The sequence below is a fragment of the Chionomys nivalis genome, chromosome 22 (genome assembly GCF_950005125.1).
Source record: "Chionomys nivalis chromosome 22, mChiNiv1.1, whole genome shotgun sequence".
In the NCBI taxonomy this organism is placed as follows: domain Eukaryota; kingdom Metazoa; phylum Chordata; class Mammalia; order Rodentia; family Cricetidae; genus Chionomys; species Chionomys nivalis.
In genome coordinates this window covers 54,299,528-54,321,544 of record NC_080107.1, presented here as the reverse complement: position 1 = coordinate 54,321,544, position 22,017 = coordinate 54,299,528, and the positions used below count along the sequence as shown (strand labels likewise).

The following is a 22,017-nucleotide window of genomic DNA, read 5'->3' as shown; positions in this document are numbered from 1 at the left end:
TGCTTCATGTCACATGGTAACCTTCTTTTCCAGCTGGCATAATAAGTATGTTAAGGTGCTCAAAATATGCATTATTCTGACAGAACTGTATATGTGTGTCTTATTTTTTAATTAGGCCTGTGTAGATTGTTTATAGTGCTTGCCTAAAAGTAAAAACCAATGTATAGGTTGATTTCACTTGGCAGAACTGGTGGGATTTTTAATTGATGTCTTTGGCTGTTCATTGTCCCACCCATTGTCCTTTTCTCACCCTGAACTCTTGCTTTGGAGTTAAGAAAATCTCCTGTAGCTGGGCGGTGGTGGCGCACGCCTTTAATCCCAGCACTCGGGAGGCAGAGGCAGGAGGATCTCTGTGAGTTAGAGACCAGCCTCGTCTACAAGAGCTAGTTCCAGGACAGGCTCCAAAACCACAGAGAAACCTGTCTCAAAAAAAAAAAAAAAAAAAAAACTAAAAGAAAATCTCCTGTGTATGGCTTATGTTAAGCAAAACAAGAAAAGGATTTTCTTAGTGCTAAATTTTTAGAATGTATGAATGGATTTGATATGTGATTTTAGGTAAGAAACCTAAAAAGGCACCTTAAATTTATTAGAAAGACACAGGATGGTTAGCTTTCACATTAGCTAAATACTGGTGATTATTTTAATGACAGATAAAACTATAAAACACTTAAAGTGTTCAATTTTCTTAAGAGGTTTTGTTTGTCTGTCTGAGGCAGGATTTCTATGTAGCCCTGACTGGCTTTGAACTCACAGAGATCCACTTGCTTCTGATTGCCACATGCTGAAATTAAAGGGTTTGTTTGTTTGGTGGGGGGAGGGCGTTCTGTTAGTGGTGGTGCTAGTTTTTTGTTTGTTTTTTGCGGTTTTGGTTTTGGTTTTTTGGTTTTTTTGAGACAGGGTTTCTCTGTGTAGCTCTGGAAGTTATTCTGTAAACCAGGCTGGCGTCAAACTCAGAGAGATCCGCCTGCCTCTGCCTCCTGAGTGCTGAGAGAGGTTTAAGTCTTAACATAAGCTTTTCGGCTTGATAAAGGTTACATTTGGTATAGGATTCAAGAAACCACCATTTATTCTTATATCCAATATAAAATCAAATGTGATTAAAATAGAATTTTACTACATAATCTGCTCTTCTGTTGTTATTGTTGTCAAGATAAAGCAAAAGGAGAGGAAGAATAATGCTGACACTTTATATGAAGTTGTGTGTTTGGAAAGTGAGTCAGAGAGAGAGAGGAGGAAAACTACAGCCAGTCCTTCAGCTCGCCTGCCACAGTCTGGATCTCAGAGCTCCATGATCCCCTCTCCTCCAGAAGATGATGAAGACGAAGGTCAGTATAGAGAGATTGTGTGGAGGGTGGAGGGCTATCCACACTGCTGCAACTCCATCTTTATGGGGCTGGTGGTGGGACATGGTATTGGAACTCATTCAGTGAGCACTTGTGAGATTTTCCCATAGACAAGCAACTAGGAAAGGCTGGAAAATAGTCGATGTTGGCCTTTCTCTGTCTCTCTGTCTCTGTCTCTGTCTCTCTCTCTCTCTCTCTGTATTTATTTATTTATTTTTATTTTTTTATTTTTTTTGGTTTTTTCGAGACAGGGTTTCTCTATGGTTTTGGATCCTGTCCTGGAACTAGCTCTTGTAGACCAGGCTGGTCTCGAACTCACAGAGATCCGCCTGCCTCTGCCTCCCGAGTGCTGGGATTAAAGGCCACCACCGCCCGGCTTCAGTATTTATTTTTGAGTGTGTTTGTTTTGTACTTGTGACACAGTGCACCTGTGAAAGTCAGGGGGCAACTTGGCTGGAATCTGTTCTTTCTTTTCACCCTGAGGTCCCTAAGCATAGCAGCAAGCACCTTTACCTAATGAGCCATCTCACCAGACCACACTGGGCATTCTTTAAGGTACCTGTAATCCAATTGAGGAAAATGAGATTTTATAATCTGCTGGTCACTATTTAATGGTAATACACAGAAGTGGAGACTAGAGGAAGTCTCAGGCACAGGAAAAGAGAATATTTCACAATGGTTGTCTAGCTCATAGCAGTACAACAGCTTCATTTTTAATGAATGAAACGGATGACGATAGAAGGTCATTTGAGTTTGAATCTGAAGTTTACTCGAAATTCATAAAATTTTTCACTGGAGGATCTACTGGGGCATCATAAGGGTGGTTTCTGAGCTGGGATTAAAAGTACAAAAACTCAGTGGAGATGAATGGGCTTCTCTGAACATTTCTAGCTAAGAAATCACATTAACAAAAATATAGAGATGTAAGGAATCAGTATCTTCATTAAAAGAGATAAATACCCATGATTGCATGTGCATTTTTAAGGTTAGAGTAAGCAATGACTTTGTAAGTCCTCATTTTTTTTGTTTGTTTTTTTGGCATAATTCCCTCTCACTTGTAATTAATCACCTTATGTTTAGTTTTTAGGACTATTAATGCCTAATGATTAAGTGCTTATTGTATGGTAGCAAAGTGTCTTATTCTCAACAATCCTCACAGTAAACCTAAAAGTAGGAATTATTATTGTCCTCGTTTTTCATATTAAGTAAAATGAGAGAAGAGTAAATTGCCCCAAGCTACAGGGATAGAAAATGACAGTTACAATGTCAATCAAATTCGTGTACTTAAATCTGAAGTGAAGTCTTCTTCATCGTCTGCATTTAGTTCTCATAAATCATGGAAATGCAGAGAAGGCCCATGTGTTTTTTTGAGGTCAGGTGCAGTTTGGCATTCCCCTTTCAAACCAGTTCAAATTATGTTTTTCCTTCTTTTTTCTTTTTAGATTTATTTATTTTATGTGTGTGGGTGTTTTGTCTTCATGTATGTCTGCACACTAGCAGAAGGCATCAGATTCAGTGGGACTACCAGTTATAGATAGTTCTAAGTTGCCATGTGAGTGCTGGGACTTGAACCCAGGATCTCTGCAATAGTTGCTATTGCTCTTAACTGCTAAGCCATTTCTCCAACCCCTTAATTTTTTTCATGGGAAACTTAAAATATTCCCAGTGTTTGAGATTGTCAGCTATATGTCTGGTAGACTTAAAACTTGGAGCTTCTCTTTTAGGTCAGTATCAGCTGCAGTGAAGAATAGAAAACTGTCTCCATAAATCTCCTGAAACTCAGCAGTAAAATCAAAGAACTCGAGAAAGGCTATCGTGACAGGAGACATTCAATCTCCGTTCAGTAGAGCTTGAGGAATATCATCTGGTTGCAAAGAGTTGCAAAGTTGGCCCAGCTAAAAAACAGCACCCAACAGGGGGTGCTGTCATGGTGGGTGCATTGAAGAAGATCACCGGCCTGGTGGGATTGGCTGTGTGCGACACCCCACATGAGAGGCTAACAATATTGTATACAAAGATTCTTGATATTCTGAAGCAGTTCCTTAAACATGCAGCCTATAGAAAATACACAGAACAGATCACCAATGAGAAGCTGGATATGGTCAGGGCGGAACCAGATGTTAAAAAATTAGAAAGCTTGCCTCAGGGTGGTGAAGTAGAAGAGGTGATTCTTCAGGCTGAAAAATGAACTAAGTCTGGCAAGGAAGATGCTGCAGTGGAAGCCATGGGAGCTACTGGTGGAAGAGCCTCCTAGTAGTACTAATCTGTAGGAAAAAAATAAAAAGATTTTTAAATTTTTAGCAGATTCAGGAGATTTTACTGATAGTTCTTTGTTGTTGTTGTTTTCCGAGATAGGGTTTCTCTGTATAGCACTGGTTGTCCTAGACCTCTGTAAACTGAGCTGGTCTTGAGCTCACAGAGATCTGCTTGCCTCTGCCTCTTAAGGGCTGGGATTAAAGGCCTGTTCCACAACCACTCTGCTAACTGATGGTTCTTAACTAGGAAGAAAGAAGAACTAATGGCCCTTGATAGTCCATGGGGAAGGTAGTGGTGCTAGAACATGAGCTCTGCAGAGGAACAGTTTTCCCTGCTGTGCTCCTTAGTGTTTCCCACAATAACCAGTGTGCATGAGCATTCAGAAAATATTGGTGGATTGAGTTAAGTCCCTAAAAGTTACTTCCCTAACAAGAAGCTAATGACAGGACGTCTGGAGTACAGAGATTGTGACCATGTCTTCTTCAGTCAGAATCTTTCTAATTTAGTGTTCCCACCAGGAACCATGTTGTATTGTGATATTTATTCCCCGGGAAAAATGCCTACTCTCCAGAGAGGTTTCTCACCCATAGGACATCTGACAAGAAATCGAGCACTTAACAAAACCACATTCTGAGACTTGAAATAACTTTACATTCCCTTTCTCTCCCTGTAGCCTGTTACCTGAGACTCTAATGACAAATCCAAGCTATTACTCTCGAGATTTATTGGAAGAGTCCAGAGCAGTAGAAGAGGGGTGTGGAAGATAGGCCTTCCTACTGCTTCTGAAGGGCTTACTACACTTTGCTTGACATTACACAGATTTCATCGCATGATTGGATTTCAGCAACACCTAGCCCATAATAGCACATTTTTTGTTTTTTGTTATCTTAACGGGTTGTATATGATGAATATTTTAATGAATGGGAAATTGAGAAATTACAAAGTAGTGTTATTCTGGCGTATTAACAAATTTAGAGAAATTGACCTTAGTGTCCTAAGCTTTTTCTGTTCATTATTATTCATATACAGAAATATCTAATTTGCAGTCAGTCTGTCTTTTCCTTGTCTCACAAGCAAAACTATGATAATATCCAAAATGTTACAATGTAGGAAGTTTAATCGGTGTCAAAGATCTATGAGCTTTTACAGTTGGTGCTTTGTGGTAATGCTCTCTTGAGGAATGGTGCATGCATGGTGATTTTGGCTGGGTGAGGTTGTATGAAGACAAGTACTGTTGCACCCACTTAGTGAGAATGCACAGTATTAAAACTGTTGAAGAAGACAGTTTGTCAGGTAATTACTAAATCCTAAAAAGTAATGGTGTTTTTAACTTAGGAAGTCCATCTCTAGGCAAATTCCCAGTAAAGCCACGAGACATTACCCTAATGCTGCAGAAAGCCGAGCATGGGAAACCCTTCAGTGTCCAGAAACACAATCAAGGAGATGATATGCCATTGTCATCTTCTGTTTTCTTCTTTTCTTTTTTCCTTTTTGGCTTTTTGAGACAGGGTTTCTCTGTGTAACAGTTCTGGCTGTTTTGGTACCAGCTTTTGTAGATAAGGCTGGCCTCGAATTCACAGATATCCTCCTGCCTCTGCCTCTGCTGAGATTAAAGGCGTGTACTAAGATTTTGGGGGGGCGTGGAGAAACATCTGCTGTTTTCTAGTCTGTAACCAGGGCCTCAAATATGCGACGTGCACTTGTTTGTCACTGAGCTATGCCCTCAGCTTTTCTTTACAACCTGCATATTTTATAGTCTCTAAATTCTTGATTAATTAAATTGATTTAATATTTGTTTTAATGTGTATGGGTATTTTGCCTGCATGTATATCTGTGTACCGTGTGCATTCTTGATGTCCAAGGAGGACTGTAGAGGGTCAAATCCCCTGAAACTGGAGTTACAGATGGTTGTGAGTCACCAAATAGGTGTTGGGAACCAAAACCAGGTTCTCTGGAAGAGTAGCCACTATTCTTAACCACTGTGCACTCTCTCCTGCCCCTTCTAAATTCTTAATTAATCAATTAATTTTAGTTATTTAAATTTTAAATTAATTCATTTTGTCCTTTTTAATGTTCTGTTTTCTGTTGTAAATTAATGTCATCCTGTGGAACATTTAAAAAGTCATAACGTCATGAAAGACCAATGAAAAATATTCATGGTAATTGATCATTCACACACATAATGATTATTAATGTTTTAACTATGCTCCACTGCCATCTATCTATTTGGTGTTTTTTAACAGATCATACTGACAATTTAACTCTTCATATTTTTATTATATCATTATGTAAATACAAACACTTGGCATTTATTTACCTTGAATACATGTCATAATTCAATACTTTTAAAATTGGTATACAAAATATTAGGTGTCATTATAGCATTTTAAAACATAAATGTAAAACTGGGAAAAGAGGGCTGGAGAGACAAACAGGAGAGAAGAGTCAACAAAACATCACTTACCAGGTACTCCTTTTAGGTGACTAAGATTGTTATTTACTGTTTTAAATAAATATTTTTATGGGTGTTAAATGTGTTTGTATATAAAGCTACTTACTTTGGAAAAGGAGAAAGACCATTCCACATTTTGAGTTATTTTATAGATAAATGACTCTTTTCCTAAATTGACATAATAAAGACATATATAGAAAGCAAAAGAGAATTAAACAGGTTATAAAATCATTGTACTGAGATAGGATTATTCAGATTTGTACATAAATACTAAGAACATATATTATGACTTTATAATAATATAAATATATATTAAATATATAACAAAATAGAAGTAATAAATGTTTACATTTGCTTTTTGTATTCCCATGTTCTCTTAATAAGCCTAAATTTTGCTTATCACAGATAATGATGAACCTCTCTTGAGTGGATTTGGTGATGTATCCAAAGAATGTGCAGAAAAAATTCTTGAAACATGGGGAGAACTACTGTCCAAATGGTGAGTTTCAGAATCACTCTGCGTCTCACTGTCACCTCAGCTCATGGACAGGGAATCCTACCTCCTTCTCAGTCTAGAACTGATAGCAGAAATCTGCAAATAGGGCCTCAGTCTAGGATATAATAGACATTTATAAGGATTACAGCAGAGATTTGAATCAGTTCTCAGACTTACCAGAAGCCTAGCAAAGTCTAATTGATAGAAAAGAATTTCCAGACATGGAATTCATAGACAGAGAGGGAGAAATTAGTCGGTCCTGTACAGTGAAGAAGATAGGTAGATTATAAGAACTCTATTGTAGCTGCAACTATCATTCTCTAATGCCAGAGCTGCCTCTTACTTGCCAAGCTCTGAATGAAGAATTTTAAGGAGGTCTCTGTACAATGGCTTGCATAAAGAAGACTGCCCCATAAATCTACTTGCAAGAATGTGCCCTCTACTCGAGGTGAGGAAACGTAATGGTCACAGGCATGATTGTACAATACTATGAAATTAGATGCTATCAGGAGTTCATTGGACTTAGATTAGACATCCTTACAGTCTCTGGTAAGAAATTCCTTTGGCTTTCAAAATAAGTATGTGCTTCTAAAATGTGGCTATTGGTGCTGTGCAGGAGGCAGATGAGATGGCCTGTCTTGTTTGCCTTTGTATGTTATCCAGGCCAAATGTTTATCAGTTATACCAGAAAATGCCCTGTTAGCAGACCATGCACTTGGTGAACTTGCTTAAAAATCCCCTATGGCTGGGCTGTGATAGTGCACGGCTTTCATCCCAGCACTCGGGATACAGAGGCAGGCAGATCTGTGTGATGAGGCCAGCCTGGTCTACAAGAGCTAGTTTCAGGACAGTCATGAAAGTTACACAGAGAAACTTTGTCTTGAAAAAAAAAATAGAAAGAAAAAGAATCTACTTTGATGGAAAATAGTTCATCTACACAATGTGTTTTCCTCTCTTCCAATTATTGGTAATTCTTAATGTTAGATAATTTTCCCTATGGAGTTTAAAGGTATCTAAGCACAATTGGCAAGTAGAAAATAGGGGACAGAAATCAGATATTGGCAGTTTTCCCATTGCTGTTTGTGTGGGAAATTTTAATATAAAAGTGAGGCAAAGAAAAAAAGCGATGCTGTATGTCAGCGTGCTTCCTTGAGCAGAGCAGCAGCGCACCTTTACAGCAATTGAAAATAAATCTGATGAATTGTTAAGATGGGAAAATTGTACTCGCCCTGTTAATACTCAGTGATCAGAGAAGTATAGGAGATGGTCACTGTGTGTGTGTGTGTGTGTGTGTGTGTTACATAGTAGAACCCTCAGGTAGAGTTTTTCTTTACCTGTGTTACATAAGATACCTGGAATGACAAAGCAGAGTATCCAAGCATGATATGGGTGCCTTGCTATGTTCATTATTTTTATGTTTGTATATCCCCACGTTTGGTTTTTGTTTGTTTTGTTTTTTTCGAGAAAGGGTTTCTCTGTATAACAGCTCTGGCTATCCCAGAACTCACTATGTAGACCAGGCTAGCCTTGAACTCACAGAGGTCCGCTTGCTTGCCTTTGCTTCCTGAATGCTGGGATTAAAGGTGTGTGCCAACACCATCTGGCTTGTGTGTTCCTAGTTTAGGGTTAGTCTGGGAATATAATTCTGTCGTAGAGTACTTGCCAGGCCATGGTTGGGTCCTTGCATTTAATCCTCAGAACTGCCAAACAAAATGTGACTGCTTCCCAAGACAGGCATGGTGGAACATGTCTACAATCTCAGCATTGGGATGTGGAGGCTGGAGGATTAAGACTTCAAATCCAGCCTGGGTTATATAGCAAAATTGTGCCTCAAAACCAAGAATTTGGCCCTGACATGGTGACTCATGCCTTTAAATACCAACACTCAGGAGGCCAAGGATCTCTGTGAGTTTGAGACCAGCCTAGTCTACATAATGAATTCTCGGCCATCCTGGGGTACACAAGAGATCCTCTCTTAAAAACAAACAGAAAAAAAGAGTTTGACAACAGTGTTAGGAGGCATTATGCTTTTTTTTTTTTTTTTTTTTTTTTTTTGTTTTTTTGTTTTTTTCCAGGGTTTCTCTGTGGTTTTGAAGCCTGTCCTGGAACTAGCTCATGTAGACCAGGCCGAACTCACAGAGATCCGCCTGCCTCTGCCTCCCGAGTGCTGGGATTAAAGGCGTGCGCCCCCACTGCCCGGCTAGGAGGCATTATTCTTTAGCCTGTTTACAAAGAGGTGTTCATCAGCATAACTAGAGATAGTCCGGTGGGACATACATGGAGTATCTTTTCTTCCTTAGTAAGATGTCTTGGAGGAAAACGCTAAGTTTGAAAGTGATCTGATGTCTGTGTTGCAGATGCTCTGGTTATTAAGTTTATCATTAAAGTTCCCTATGGACCTTATTCATTAAGGGTTTTTTTCCTCCTTAGAAGTTTTGCCTGTCAAATCCTTCACTGTATTTTTAATAAAGCCGTGTCTCAGCAGATGTCATGATCCTTAAGGCTAGCAGTACACATGCCGATGCTTTCACAATGCTTTACACTTTGAACAAAATACTGTCTGCAGCCAGGCAGCGATGGCGCACACCTTTAATCCCATCACTCAGGAAACAGAGGCAGGTGGATTTCTGTGCATTTGAGGGTAGCCTGGTCTCTGTGAGCTAGTTCTAGGACAGGCTTCAAAGCTACACAGAGAAACCCCGTTTTGAAAAACTAAAAAAAAAAAAAAAAAAAAAAAAAAACAAAAAGCAAACCACTCTCTGCATTTCATAGGGAAAATGTCAAAAATGTATAAAAGAAAACGACAAATCAAAACATGAATTGTCTTTAGACATATGACCTGGAATGCATAAACTATGCAAAAACCCTCAGGAGCGTTTCTTCTTAAATTTTGATGTTTCTTTACTCTCAGGAGTCAGTCAGTCTCAGCTTCCGCTCAGTGAGTTTCGAGGGTGTGAACTGCTGATGTAGAAAGTCTTACAGACATGAAATGTTCCTACTCTAAACCAGCATTGTAATCAGTGCTGACCTAATTTCATAGTAGCGTGTTTAAAGTCATCTCCATGGTATTTACAGTCGAGAACGCATTTTCTGTCCTGGAATTCACTCTGTAGCCCAGGCTGGCCTTGAACTCACAGAAATCTACCTTCCTCTGCCTCCAAGTGCTGGCAAAAACTCATTTAATTCTGTGAATCAACATATTTCATTTAATGACTTAGTTTGTTGTCAAACTTTGTTGCTCATAGCCAGCTGTGTCCTCCCATTCTCTTAAACATATTAACTGAATTCCCATCTGTGTCTGCTGTCATCAGATTTTTTTCAACTGCTTTTGCTTATTTGAGTCATTTCTCCAGATATATAATAATCTAATAATCTATTCTGTTTCATCCACCTCATCATTTTCGTCTTTCTTAGGTGTTCTATGAACATTGTAATATTATGGAAATTAGGAGTTTGCAAAACCACTAATAGTCCTGTTGTTTAGAATTTATAGATTTTAGGGTTGTAGTAATCATAGTTGAAACATTTATCATGTGCCAAACATAGTGTCAAATTGTATGCACTCTTTCAACTATAACAATATTACAAACTTCTGCATTTTCACACACGGGGTAAGCATTCTAATAAACATAGCCATAATTTTTTTAACATAACATGTCTGATCTTGAAGTTAGTTTATTTATAAAAGTAGATTTTAATACAGTATTAATAAGTATCTTTGTATGTCATTTTCCAGGTTCATTTGAATATGATTCTTGGAAGATAGGAGTACTGATGTACTGATGTCCTCAGTATAAAATAAATAGTATGCTAATTATATGTAGAGTTAAAACTGTCAATGGTTGAAATCACTCTGAAAGAAATTTTACCACTGTAAATTAGGGTTAGCAAATATTTCTGTGAAGGACCAAAGAATAAATATTTAAGACATTGTGGCCCAATGATAGTCTGTCACAACTACTGACCTCTACTACGGAAAATCAAAACAATCAGCTGGGTGGTGGTGGCGCACGCCTTTAATCCCAGCACTTAGGAGGCAGAGGCAGGTGGATCTCTGTGAGTTTGAGGCCAGCCTGGTCTATAAGAGCTAATTCCAGGACAGGAACCAAAAAGCTACGGAGAAACCCTGTCTCAAAAATTCCAAAAAAAAAATCAAAACAATCATACACAATACAAAGAAGTACTCATAATTGTGTCGTAAAAGTATTTACAAAAGAGATGGAGGACTGTATTTAGCTTAAAGGCTATAGTGTTTCAAACCTTTAGTTAGCAGCAGAATAACTAATACTGTTTTTTACTGACAATTCTCCATGCGTACACACATGCAAGGAAAGTTTATATGAGAGCACCCTTATCTCTCATATTATGTTATAGTCTGGGTCTCTGCAAGAGCTGCTGCAATTGGTTTTAGCAGTTAAGTATTTCTCTAGCACCTAATTGCAGTTTCTCTGTCTCTCTCTCTGTCTCTCTCTCTCTCTCTGTTTCTCTCTCTCTCTCTCCTTTTCAGGACAGGGTTTCTCTGTAGTTCTGGAGCCTGTTCTGAAACTAGCTCTTGTAGACCAGGTTGACCTCAAACTCAGAGAGATTTGCCTGCCTCTTGCAGTTTTTCTCTTAAGTTGTACATAATCCACAACCAGAAAGCATCTCTGCAGTTTCCAGTTCTACTTTTTTGTTTTAAAGACAGTGGTTATTTTGTTTTGTTTTGTTTTGTTTTAAAGATGGTGGTACTTTGGCTGTCCTGGAACCGGTCTCGAACTCAAAGATCCACCTGCCTCTGCCTTCCAACTGCTGTGATTAATGGTGTGTGTGGCTACCATCTGGCTTCCAGTTTTACTTTTTAGATAATGATTTAAAAATACATAAAGTAGCTTGCAGGTGCCATGTCACTGCTTCCTCTTTTATTATTATTACTGTGTTACCTTCTTATATCTTTGTAAACCATTTTCATTAAAGACTTTCAGAGTATCTCCCTTTGCTGCAGTAATGAATTGTGACTTTATTTTTAGGCATCTCAACTTGAGTGTGAGACCGAAGCAGTTGTCATCCTTAGTGAGAAGTGGTGTCCCGGAAGCTCTTCGTGGAGAAGTCTGGCAGCTGCTAGCGGGCTGCCACAACAATGATCACTTAGTAGAAAAGTACCGAATTCTCATCACAAAGGTCAGAGAGGATGTGAGCTTCAAAATGAATAGTTGAATGCTGTATAATCTATGTTAAATAAGTGTAGTTCAGAGATGTTTCTTTTCTTGACACAAAGACGAATGAATGCATGAAGTTTACCTCTTCAGTGGGGTTGTCTCAGGGTAGATCATGCCCTCTGACCCACTGTGCATCTCGGTCCTTTCGACCTAGATTAGCAGTGAGCCAGATTACTTATGCAATGCAGTGTATACAAATGTACTGTTTCGTTTTGTTGGTGTGGGTTTTTATTTATTTGGTTGCTTTTTGTCTTGGTTTGTTGTTTGTTTGTTTTCTTTTTAAAATGGGTTCTGGGCTTGTCTAGAACTCACAGTATAGACAAGACTGGCCTTGAACCTGTGGCAGTCTCCCTACCTAAGGCTCCCAATTGCTGGCATTATAAGCATGAGCTGCCACAAGCTAGCTATGTATTTTTTTTCCATAGAAATACACTTTGGTAAAGAAGGCCTTCTTTTAGTTTCTACACTTACAAGAAAATAATCCTGTAGCCTTACACTTAATCTGCTGTGGCTCATATCCTCTAAGGTGAAACCCTTATTTTCACAGTTGAAGCATTCTTCAAAGTTTCACAAGCAAAGCAAGAGGGAAAAAATATACTCTGTGTCCCGAGTACAAAGATGTAATTTCTTACCAGGTTAGGCAGCATTTGTGCCTTTTGTACCCATATAATAGGTTTGGTTTTAGTTTTCTCAAAATGTTGGCAGTGTTTGTCTACTAGGAAGCAGCTTGTCTAATAGGTAAATTTGGAATCTGGGTTATGAACATGCAGATTCTCCCACAGCACTTGAAATTTCTTAAAATTGCATTTACATTTTATTTGTTGTGTTTGCATATGTATGTGTGTGTTTGGGCATGCTAGTGCCCCAGTATATTTGTGGGCTTAGAGGAAAACTGGTAAAAGTCCATTCTCTCTCTTTTTTAAAGATTTATTTATTTATTATATATAGTGTTCTGTCTGCATGTGTGCCTACTCGCCAGAAGAGGGCGCCTGATCTCATTATAGATGGTTGTGAGCTACCATGTGGTTGTTGGGAATTGAACTTAGAACCTCTGGAAGAGCAGCTGGTGTTCTTAATCTCTAAACCATCTTTCCATACCAAGTCCATTCTGAAGAGAATTCACCATATGGGTCCAAGGGACCAAACTCGGGTTTTCAGACTTAGGTTCCTTTAACCACTGAGCCATCTCACCTGCCCAGCGTGAAAACTTTTTATATGACAAAAGGTAAAAACCTTTGTAAACAAAATATTTAAACCTTATGAGGAGTGTATATTATCTTTTTAAAACTGTTAACACAAAACAATCTTATAGAAAAGCAACGTACAGAAAGAAGATAGAATCTTAAAAGGAAATGATAGTCTAACATAACAGTTGTGGACCGAGGAAGCCAAACACAAGAACAGCTGAGTGTGAGCCATAAAGGAGAGGTTCATGTGGTGTATTTTAGGGGGTGCACAGCTTTTGAGGCAGCTTCTAGAAAAGAATTTGTATCATCCCCTTCAAGGCTCAGGAAACACTCCAGAAGATGGGTTGGGAAGGATCTAGGACCCAGGGGCAAACGTGGAGTACAGTGGAGAGCTGTCTTCCAGAACCTTTTTCAGTCCCTTCTGTCTTTGGCTATACTTTATAATATTTTATATTTTATGTCAGTGCCTCTTAGTGTTCCTTTTGATTCAATATTTAGTATTCAAAATTTACAGCAAAACTTGTATGGTAAATTATTTTATGTGAGAGACTAATTGGTCAACAGCACATCCTGGTGTTCTTCTTTTCCACCCCCTTGCTCCTTCTCAAACATGTGTGTCGTCTTTTCTGAGCTTTAATGTCTTTTTTTTTCTTTGTTTTCTTTGTTGTTTTTTTGTTGTTGTTGCTTGGTTAGTTGGTTGGTTTTTTTGGAGACAGGATTTCACAGTAGCTATGGAGTCAGTCCTGGAAATCTCCCTGTAGACCAGGCTGGCCTCCAACTCACAGGGATCCACCCATCTCTGCCTCCCAAGTGCTGGAATTAAAGGTGTGTGCCACCACCACCCAGCAAGCTTTAATTTCAATTTTAAGACTTTGCTGCAATTACATGCTCATATCGAGACCCTAAGTTAGCAGCACTTCTTTTTTTTTTTTTTTTTTATTTTTCGAGACAGGGTTTCTTCGTAGCTTTTTGGTTCCTGTCCTAGAACTAGCTCTTGTAGACCAGGCTGGCCTTGAACTCTTTTTATCTCTTAATTACTTATCCAGTTGAAGCTTAGGAGGCCCAGCCACATTTTCCTAGTCTAGAGATAGAATGCACCAGTGATGGTGCCATCACTGAGCAGATTACTTCCTTCTTAAATAAAAATAGCTCTCTGGAATTTAATAGGCAAGGACTGAAATCACAAGAATGTAGCTCAGGACACCCAGCAATGAAAACCTGTTTGTTTAGCAGGAAACACCTGGAGTTAGGAAGCCTGAGCACTGGTTCAGTGCACTCATTTGTAAACCCAAATATGATTCTGTACCGTGGACCAGTCGTTGGGACATTAGATGAAAGCAGTTTCTGAATTTTTAGAGCCTATATACATAGATCTAACCATCAGTGACAAAAAATGTTTTTGAAGGTTTGCTTCAGTATCAAAGATCTATAAACTTTTTTCTTATTATTTCCCAAATAAAATAATAGCAAGTATTTATGTAGGTATTTGCATTGTATTATGTATTATTAGTAATTTACGAAGAATTGATTTATACAGGAATATTGGGTATTTTGCTTAAATATTTGTTTAGGGGTTTTGATTTTTTGGTTTGTTTGTTTGCTTTGCAACAGAGTTTCTTTGTATAATAGCCTACGCCATCTTGGAACTCAATTTGTAGACCATGCTGGCCCCAAAACTCACAGATATCCACATGTCTCTACCTCCTGATGCTGGGATTAAAGGCATGCACCACCACTGCACAGCTTATAGGAATATTGTTTGTGTTGCATATAAATACTTCCTCCTTCCCATGTTGTAGATTGAACCCAGGATCTTGGGCATGATCCCTAGTTCCCCATTGCATCATTTTCTATAAGGGATATGAGCATCCATGAATTCTATATTCAATAGAGGGTCTGTGACCTTTTTCTTTGGGTGCTGAGAAATTGCTACAGTGTTTTACCTCAAAACACAGGCCATGATTCTACCATTTCAAAGTGGATGCTCCTATTGTATAAGAAATCATAGGGGCTGGAGAGAGATGGCTTAGCAATTAGGAGTACTTATTTGCTCTTATGGAAGCCCTGGGTTTGGTTTCTAGAACCCACGTGGCGATTCACAACTATCTATAATTCCAGGTTCAGAATATTAGATGCCCACATGTAGTATACATAAACTTATCCAAATATACACACATATACATAAAAATAAAAACTAATTAATTTAATAGAAAGATTTCATGTTGTGAGTTGTCTTTAAGATGGTTTTCTGTAAGGAAGGGGGCTGCTGACTGGTACTGGATTTTGGGGACTACAAGAATGAGGAGTGGGAGGGAATTTAAACACAACGTATAATGATACACATGCGTTAAAATGTTATGAAACCCATTATTTTGTACACTAAAAAGTATACAAACAAAATATAGGAGACACATACACACAAATTACCCTATATTACTGCTTCCATATAGCAGTTGCTATAGTATATGTCTCTTTAAATTACTTGTGAAAATAATATTATGCATATCAAATCTATCTAGGGAGTTCTAAGGTTTCCTGAATTCCAAGAATGTGAATATATTGGTTTGATTATTTTGAAATTGTTAGTATTTGAGATTTTTTTTCTTTTTTTTAACCCACAGAAATTTTATGTCATTTATCCTGGTATAGATTGAACATCTCTATCTAAAAGTTTGAGATTGGAACTGTTTCAGATTTGTGGTTTTCCTCTTGGTGTGGTGGTGATGTTTTTGGTTTGTCTTGGTTTTGCTCTTGTATAAACTATAGTTAAAGCACCATGACATGAAAATATGAGGCGCTCTGAAACCTTGGGCTAGTGGAAGTCTTTCAGTGCCTGCTTCTAGGTCCTACACTTAGGACAGGACCGCTTCCCCTGGGGTGTGACTGCACCAGCAGCTATCAGTGCAGCTGTGTTTGAAAGCTCTTTCAGCCTAAAAACAGAATTTCTCTTGTATTTGGCTTGTGTTGTTTATTCATTTAAAGAAGAATTTTCTCTCTGGACCAGCCCTGAGAAAACTAGGCAGTTAACTATAAACAATCCAAATTCCGTGAGAATTTTAGAAGAATGTACATCATCACTGAATTCAGATAGCATTAAAAGTTTCTCATCTAGCCAGGCGGTGGTGGCATATGCCTTTAAACCCAGCACTTGAGGCAAACAGGTGGATCTCTGTGAGTTGGAGACTAGCCAGGTCTAGAGAGCAAGTTTGAGGACAGCCAGGGCTACACAGAGAGACCGTGTCTAGAGAAACAAAGGTTTCTCACCCAGCCTTCTAAAGGTCTTCTGAAGTCATCCTGGAGGTTGGCAGTTGGGCACAGAGTGCAGTGCTGTAGTGTTGAGGAGGAGCTCTCATGGTCAGAGGTGAGGCATGCTGGCTGAGCCCATGTGAGGCTGGGATAAGTAAGGCCAGAAAACCCAGCATGGGCCAGGTTCCAGGAGATGACCTTAATGGTTTTGTGTAATTGGGGGAAAAGAATGAATCATTTTATCTCATGTTTATTTTATAGCATTTTGTATTTCCAGTGCTGGCTGTATATCCAAGACAAATGCTCTACTGTTTCCCTATGTTTAGGTTTAAAATGCAGTATAACTGGGTGTGGTGGTACAGAGGCAGGCTGATTTTTGTGAGTTTGAGGGCAGCCTGGTCTATGTAGTGAGACTCTGCCTCAAAATAGCAAATAAATAGATGAGATTTTAAAAAGTAAAAAACATGTAAGATGATTTCATGTGTCTGACAGAAGGCAGGCTGTCTTGGTTCAAATCCTAGCTCTCCTGTTTTCTAGCTGTCATTGGACAACTTAATACCACTAGGCATAAAATGGGATGATAATAGAAACCTACTTCTATGATTGTTAGTATTAACAGGGTTAATAAGTGAAAGTATTCAGCTCGATTCATAGTCATATTAAGTGTAAGATGCTGCCTAGTTACTGTTATTAACTTGCTTATTTGTCATTTTAGTTTTAGAATATTATTTTGGTTCCAGTGAAACATGGCATAAGATAATTGTGGGTTAGACTGGGGTGATAGATAGCAAAGGAGACTCCCTTATTTGCTGGGGACATGTTCCAAGACCTCCAGTGGTTACTTAAAGCATCACATAGTGCCAGACTTATAACTGTTTTATCGTTTCTATACCTTTAATAAAGTATAACTTACAAAGTAGGCATAGTAAGAAGTTAAAAAAATAGATAATAATAAAATAGCTGTAACAGTATGTTGTGATAAGTATGAATGTGGGCTGTCTTAAAGTGCAGCGTTTTCTATTTGGTGCTTTTAGACTACAGCTGAGCCTAGATAATGGACTATAAAATTGCAGCTCAGGAGACTGATATACTGTGTAAGACACGCTCAGAGGTAGAGCCCTTAGCATACCATGTGTTTGGTGGATGAGTGTGGCAAGGGACTGGGAGAAGAAGGAGCAGGAGTTAGTACCTCAAATAATCTTTGAGCTACAGTGGTTTAAATACAGAAAGATGCTGCTGCTCTCTGCTGAGGCCTATGACATACTGCTTGCTGTTAGTCTTGTGCTTCAGCATGTTTTTAGGTCCTTGCTTTCCTGTGGTAAAGTGTTCACACTTCACTGAATTGTGATTGTAAGGCATCCTTTTGCCCACAGTAAGAAAGAATGTATAAAGAAAATAAGAATTCAAGTTGGATCACACATAATGTTTTGTTCAGATTTGCAGACCTCCTGGAATTATTACAGACACCATCATTTGTTTCTTCTTACCCTACTGGAAATGTGGGACTTTTTTCTGGCAGAATTATACCATTCCCTCAGCACCCAATTCCTAGTTATTGAGAAGCACCTTTTATGATATTATCTGAAATAAATGCTGTACGATTTCAATTTGCATCATAAGATTGGAAAACTTGTACCTGAATATCTGCATGCTGTTTCAAGAGTCACTTGGGTAGAGCACCTAACTAGACTGATGAAGAGTCAAATATCCAATAAACGAGAAAATAGAATTGAGGCTGAATATTTAAGTCTTCTAACTATAAATTCTTGTGCATCTGAGTTAGAGTTCCTCCATTGCCGTATTCTGTTGACACACTTCTTTTCTCTGATAACTGTTCTTTGTCCTTGGGAGAATGGTACACAAAATAGGACTTTTCCCCTCACTCCTCTGGTAGTGAGCTTCAGCCCAACTCCTGACTCCTCCCTCTCTTCCCTCCCTCTCCACCCATCCACCCTTGTAGTTACTGCCTATTTTTCTTGCTGGCAGTCTGGATTCTACTCATTTACCTAAGAGGGGGATTCTAGACAGACGGGAGACAGCTTTCAAACACACTGGACTGCTGGCAACCCAAGTCAGTGCCCACGGTGCATTTTGAAAACCCCGGAGCTTCTCTCTGGCGATGAGTTGCCCAAGATGCTAGCTAGAGTCTGTGTGAGCACATTTGTCTTTCTTCCCTTTCCCCTTTCTTTCTTTTCCCAAGTCCCTTCTCCCTGCTTCCCCTCCTACTCCTTTATCCTCTCCCTCTGTGCTTTAGTTCTGCCGAACACAGGCTGAAGCACAATCCTGCATTGCAAGGCTTTTTGTTAAGGATTTATTGTGGCTTTTGTTTGGATTTCATCGTGCGGAATTACAGGTAACACTCTGAAATTGAGCTAAGCATTTAAATTCTATTAAGATGTTTTCAGTGGTAAAATAGTACATTGAATTTAATGAAAAAATTAATCTTGGTTAATTTTTATCAGTGATAATTGTAGCCAGATGTTTTCAGGATTACCATAAGGAGATTCTGTCTCCCACAACACGTTAAATAAAAGAAAATGAGGGTAGAATGGATCAATAAGTGCTTTCCTTTTATGTTGATCTTGGTATAGCTGCTCCACTGCAGTAAGCGCCCTTTATGGATGGGTGTTGCCGAGAGGGAAGGGGTGGGTGGTAACAGTCAGAGCTAGCTAGATTTTTTGACTAGGATATGGAATGCAAAATGTAAAATGCTTTCTCCTTTTCTTCTATCAGCTGTTCAGAGGAGACTCATTACAACTCCTGCTGAAGCTCCCAATCTTCCTCTCTCTGTCCCTACCCCCACTCTCACTTGGCCTGAAGACACTGCCCCCAGTTTACCTTACTCCCTTGGTGCTGTGCGCATGGTAAACATGGCAGTATGGCCAGGTCTGGGACTGGCCAGACAACTGCTGTTGACTTTCCCCATTCCAGGAAGAATTTAAAGGGAAATTGCACAGCAGGCAATGTACCTCAGCTGCACCACCACCAGGAACATGGTGACTAGGGTTCTCTGGGATTGTCTCACACGTCACACTCATGCAGAGTGGAATGCAGTGACGATAGCTGTTCCTGGGAACTGTAACAGCAGCCAGGAACCAGTTCCAGAGCACGGGATGAACTCCACCCTGGGTGGTGGCCAGAGCAGCCATCCCTTCTGTCTCCTGGCACGGGGCTACTCAGAAACTGTCAGTTTTTGTCTTTTGGAAGCGCTGATTGTTGTCTTTCTAACCACATTGATTATTTCTGGCAACATCATTGTGATTTTTGTGTTTCACTGTGCACCTCTGTTGAACCATCACACTACAAGTTATTTCATCCAGACAATGCATATGCTGACCTCTGGGTTGGGGTGAGCTGCTTGGTCCCTTCCTTGTCACTACTCCACTACCCCCTTCCTGTGGAGGAGGCCATGACTTGCCAAGTATTTGACTTTATAATATCAGTTCTGAAGAGCGTTTCCATGACTTCTCTGGCCTGTATCAGCATTGATAGATATATTACCATCACTAAGTCTTTAACCTATAATACGCTGGTTACTCCCTGGAGACTACGCCTGTGTATTTTTCTGATTTGGCTGTATTCCATCTTGGTCTTCCTGCCTGCCTTCTTCCACTGGGGCAAACCTGGATATCATGGAGATGTATTTCAGTGGTGTGCAGCGTCCTGGCACACTAACCTCTACTTCACATTGTTCATCGTGGTAATGCTGTATGCCCCAGCTGCCCTCATTGTCTGCTTCACATATTTCAACATCTTCCGCATCTGCCAACAGCACACAAAAGAAATCAGCGAAAGGCAAGCCCGATTCAGCAGCAGGAATGAGGAGACTGGGGAAGCCCAGACTTGTCCTGATAAGCGCTATGCCATGGTCCTCTTCAGAATTACAAGTGTGTTTTATGTCCTCTGGTTGCCGTACATCCTCTACTTTCTGCTGGAGAGCTCCACTGGCTGCAGCAGCCACCTTGCATCCTTCCTCACTACCTGGCTTGCTATTAGCAATAGTTTCTGCAACTGTATCATTTACAGTCTCTCCAACAGTGTTTTCCAAAGAGGATTAAAGGGTCTCTCAGGGGCTGTGTGTGCTTCTTGTACAAGTCACACTACAGCCAAGGACCCTTACACAGTTAGTTGGAAAGGGCCCCTTACTGGGTGTCATGTCTGAGGGGTTCATGTGCTCAGTTGCTTTGTTTGCAGGGAGAAAGGGTGCTTTGGTTCTCCTTTTCCCTTCAACCCTGTACTCCCAGTTTACTAGGAGATCTAGGACAGGATAATTTGACTCTGAGCAGCTACAGACTATCGACACTTTTCAGTTTGCAGAAGTTGTTTCCTAAATGAGATTTAAAATTAGAAGAATCCGGATCATTAAAAAAAAATAAACAACTCGTGATGCAGTTTTTGAAATGTCATGGAAGTAAGATTCAAAAGGAATAAAGCCATAGCTAATACCTCTCCCAGCTGCTGTGACTGAGCATGGATGTGAAAAGCGGCAGCACTTAAAAAAAATGGCCATTTTCTTTTCCCTTTTCTGGATTCTTCCAAGCAACTTGGAACTTATGTGCAATTGATATCTTTTAACAGGGAATATTAAGACAGACTGATGAACTAACAAGGATTTTCTTTATCTGTGCCAAAATATAGCTGCACTGTAAGTTTCAGCACTCCTTTAGATAGTGAAATGTCTTGAAAGAAATCTCCATAGATGAATAATGTGATCCCTGAAGGTTACTTTTGGAGTTTTGAAATGAACCATGAAACAACCATGCAATGAAGTCATACAGTTTGTGAGAAACAGCTGCATTTACTTCATGCTTGTGAACATTCTGTACATGTGTGTAGAAGTGACATTACAGTGCTTTTTCCTGTGCCTCTGTGTTTGTGAATATTGAACATTTACATTGAGTTGGGTTTCTTTTTATAACAAAATGTATTTAAATAAATAATAGATGGATAGCTGTCCATTGTAATGTGAAGATAGATAGATAGATAGATAGATAGATAGATAGATAGATAGATAGATAGATAGATAGATAGAGTGAGTGACTTTAGTGTTTTCTGTTCTTCTTATCCAGTCTTCAGTAAGAACGGAATCCGCTCAGGGTTGATTATGCTGTGTGCCTTTTAAACAGTCAGCTGACATCACAGTCACTGTTCATTTTGGAAAACATTTTTTCAGGTGCTGGCCAGGAACCTCCTTTGAAGGGAGAAAGGTTCTGATTGGGCCAAGTCACCTACCTGTGATCCTCTTTTTGGAAAAAGTCCTCTGTCATATAGTTCTTTTCTCATTGTCTGTTTTTCCAAAGCACTAGCAAAATGTATAGAATTTTATTGTTTAGAATTACTAGAATGCTTTGTGTTGATATATAGTTTTACCTTTGTTTTAAAAGTGGTTACCTTGAAAGCAAGGGAATTGTTTCTCTAAAAGGAAGCGAGCTGTTAGCAGTTCCAATCAGTACTTCCTGGACTTTGTGTGTTCTCATTCTTAGAAAGTGTCGGGAGGTCAGCCAGCCTCTGGCTCTGGCCGGATGTTGTCATGCCGGTGGAACTGTGACGTTCAGTGGAACAGGCAGTGGAGGGGACCAGGGGTGCTAGCAAAAATGGATTTTCAAATCCAAGAAAGGATAAGGATGATTATGAAACCCACAGATATGCTTTGGTTTTCCATCCTGATGTTAGAAGGCTATTCCCATTTAAATAGAAGGTATCGTGTGTTCCCCCCAATTCTTTTATTGCACCCAGAGCCTTGTGCAAACAAGGCAAATACTTCTTTTATATTAACAACATAATTTATTTGTTCTGTTCTTCTTTTTAAGCCAGTGTCTCACTTTTTAGCACCAGCCACCTA

At 39.4% G+C, this 22,017-nt stretch overlaps 2 protein-coding genes and 1 pseudogene across 7 annotated transcripts in view; all 3 read left to right on the top strand.

Annotated features, from left to right (window-relative positions):
* Rabgap1 (RAB GTPase activating protein 1) overlaps window positions 1–22,017 on the top strand; it is a 160,115-nt gene that overhangs the window by 71,694 nt on the left and 66,404 nt on the right. For all 6 annotated transcript variants that reach the window (XM_057755734.1, XM_057755729.1, XM_057755731.1 and 3 more), the window contains 3 exons: window positions 1,151–1,325; window positions 6,457–6,550; window positions 11,554–11,704. In XM_057755734.1, coding sequence (XP_057611717.1) covers window positions 1,151–1,325; window positions 6,457–6,550; window positions 11,554–11,704 — 420 coding nt within the window. The remainder of the gene's footprint in view (window positions 1–1,150; window positions 1,326–6,456; window positions 6,551–11,553; window positions 11,705–22,017) is intronic.
* LOC130864783 (NADH dehydrogenase [ubiquinone] 1 alpha subcomplex subunit 5-like) lies at window positions 3,271–3,613 on the top strand (annotated as a pseudogene).
* On the top strand, window positions 18,248–21,285 carry Gpr21 (G protein-coupled receptor 21). The gene is given in 3 exon segments (XM_057755736.1): window positions 18,248–18,528; window positions 18,909–19,499; window positions 19,502–21,285. Coding segments are annotated over 2 exon segments (1,197 nt in total). The 5' UTR covers window positions 18,248–18,528; window positions 18,909–19,138; the 3' UTR covers window positions 20,338–21,285.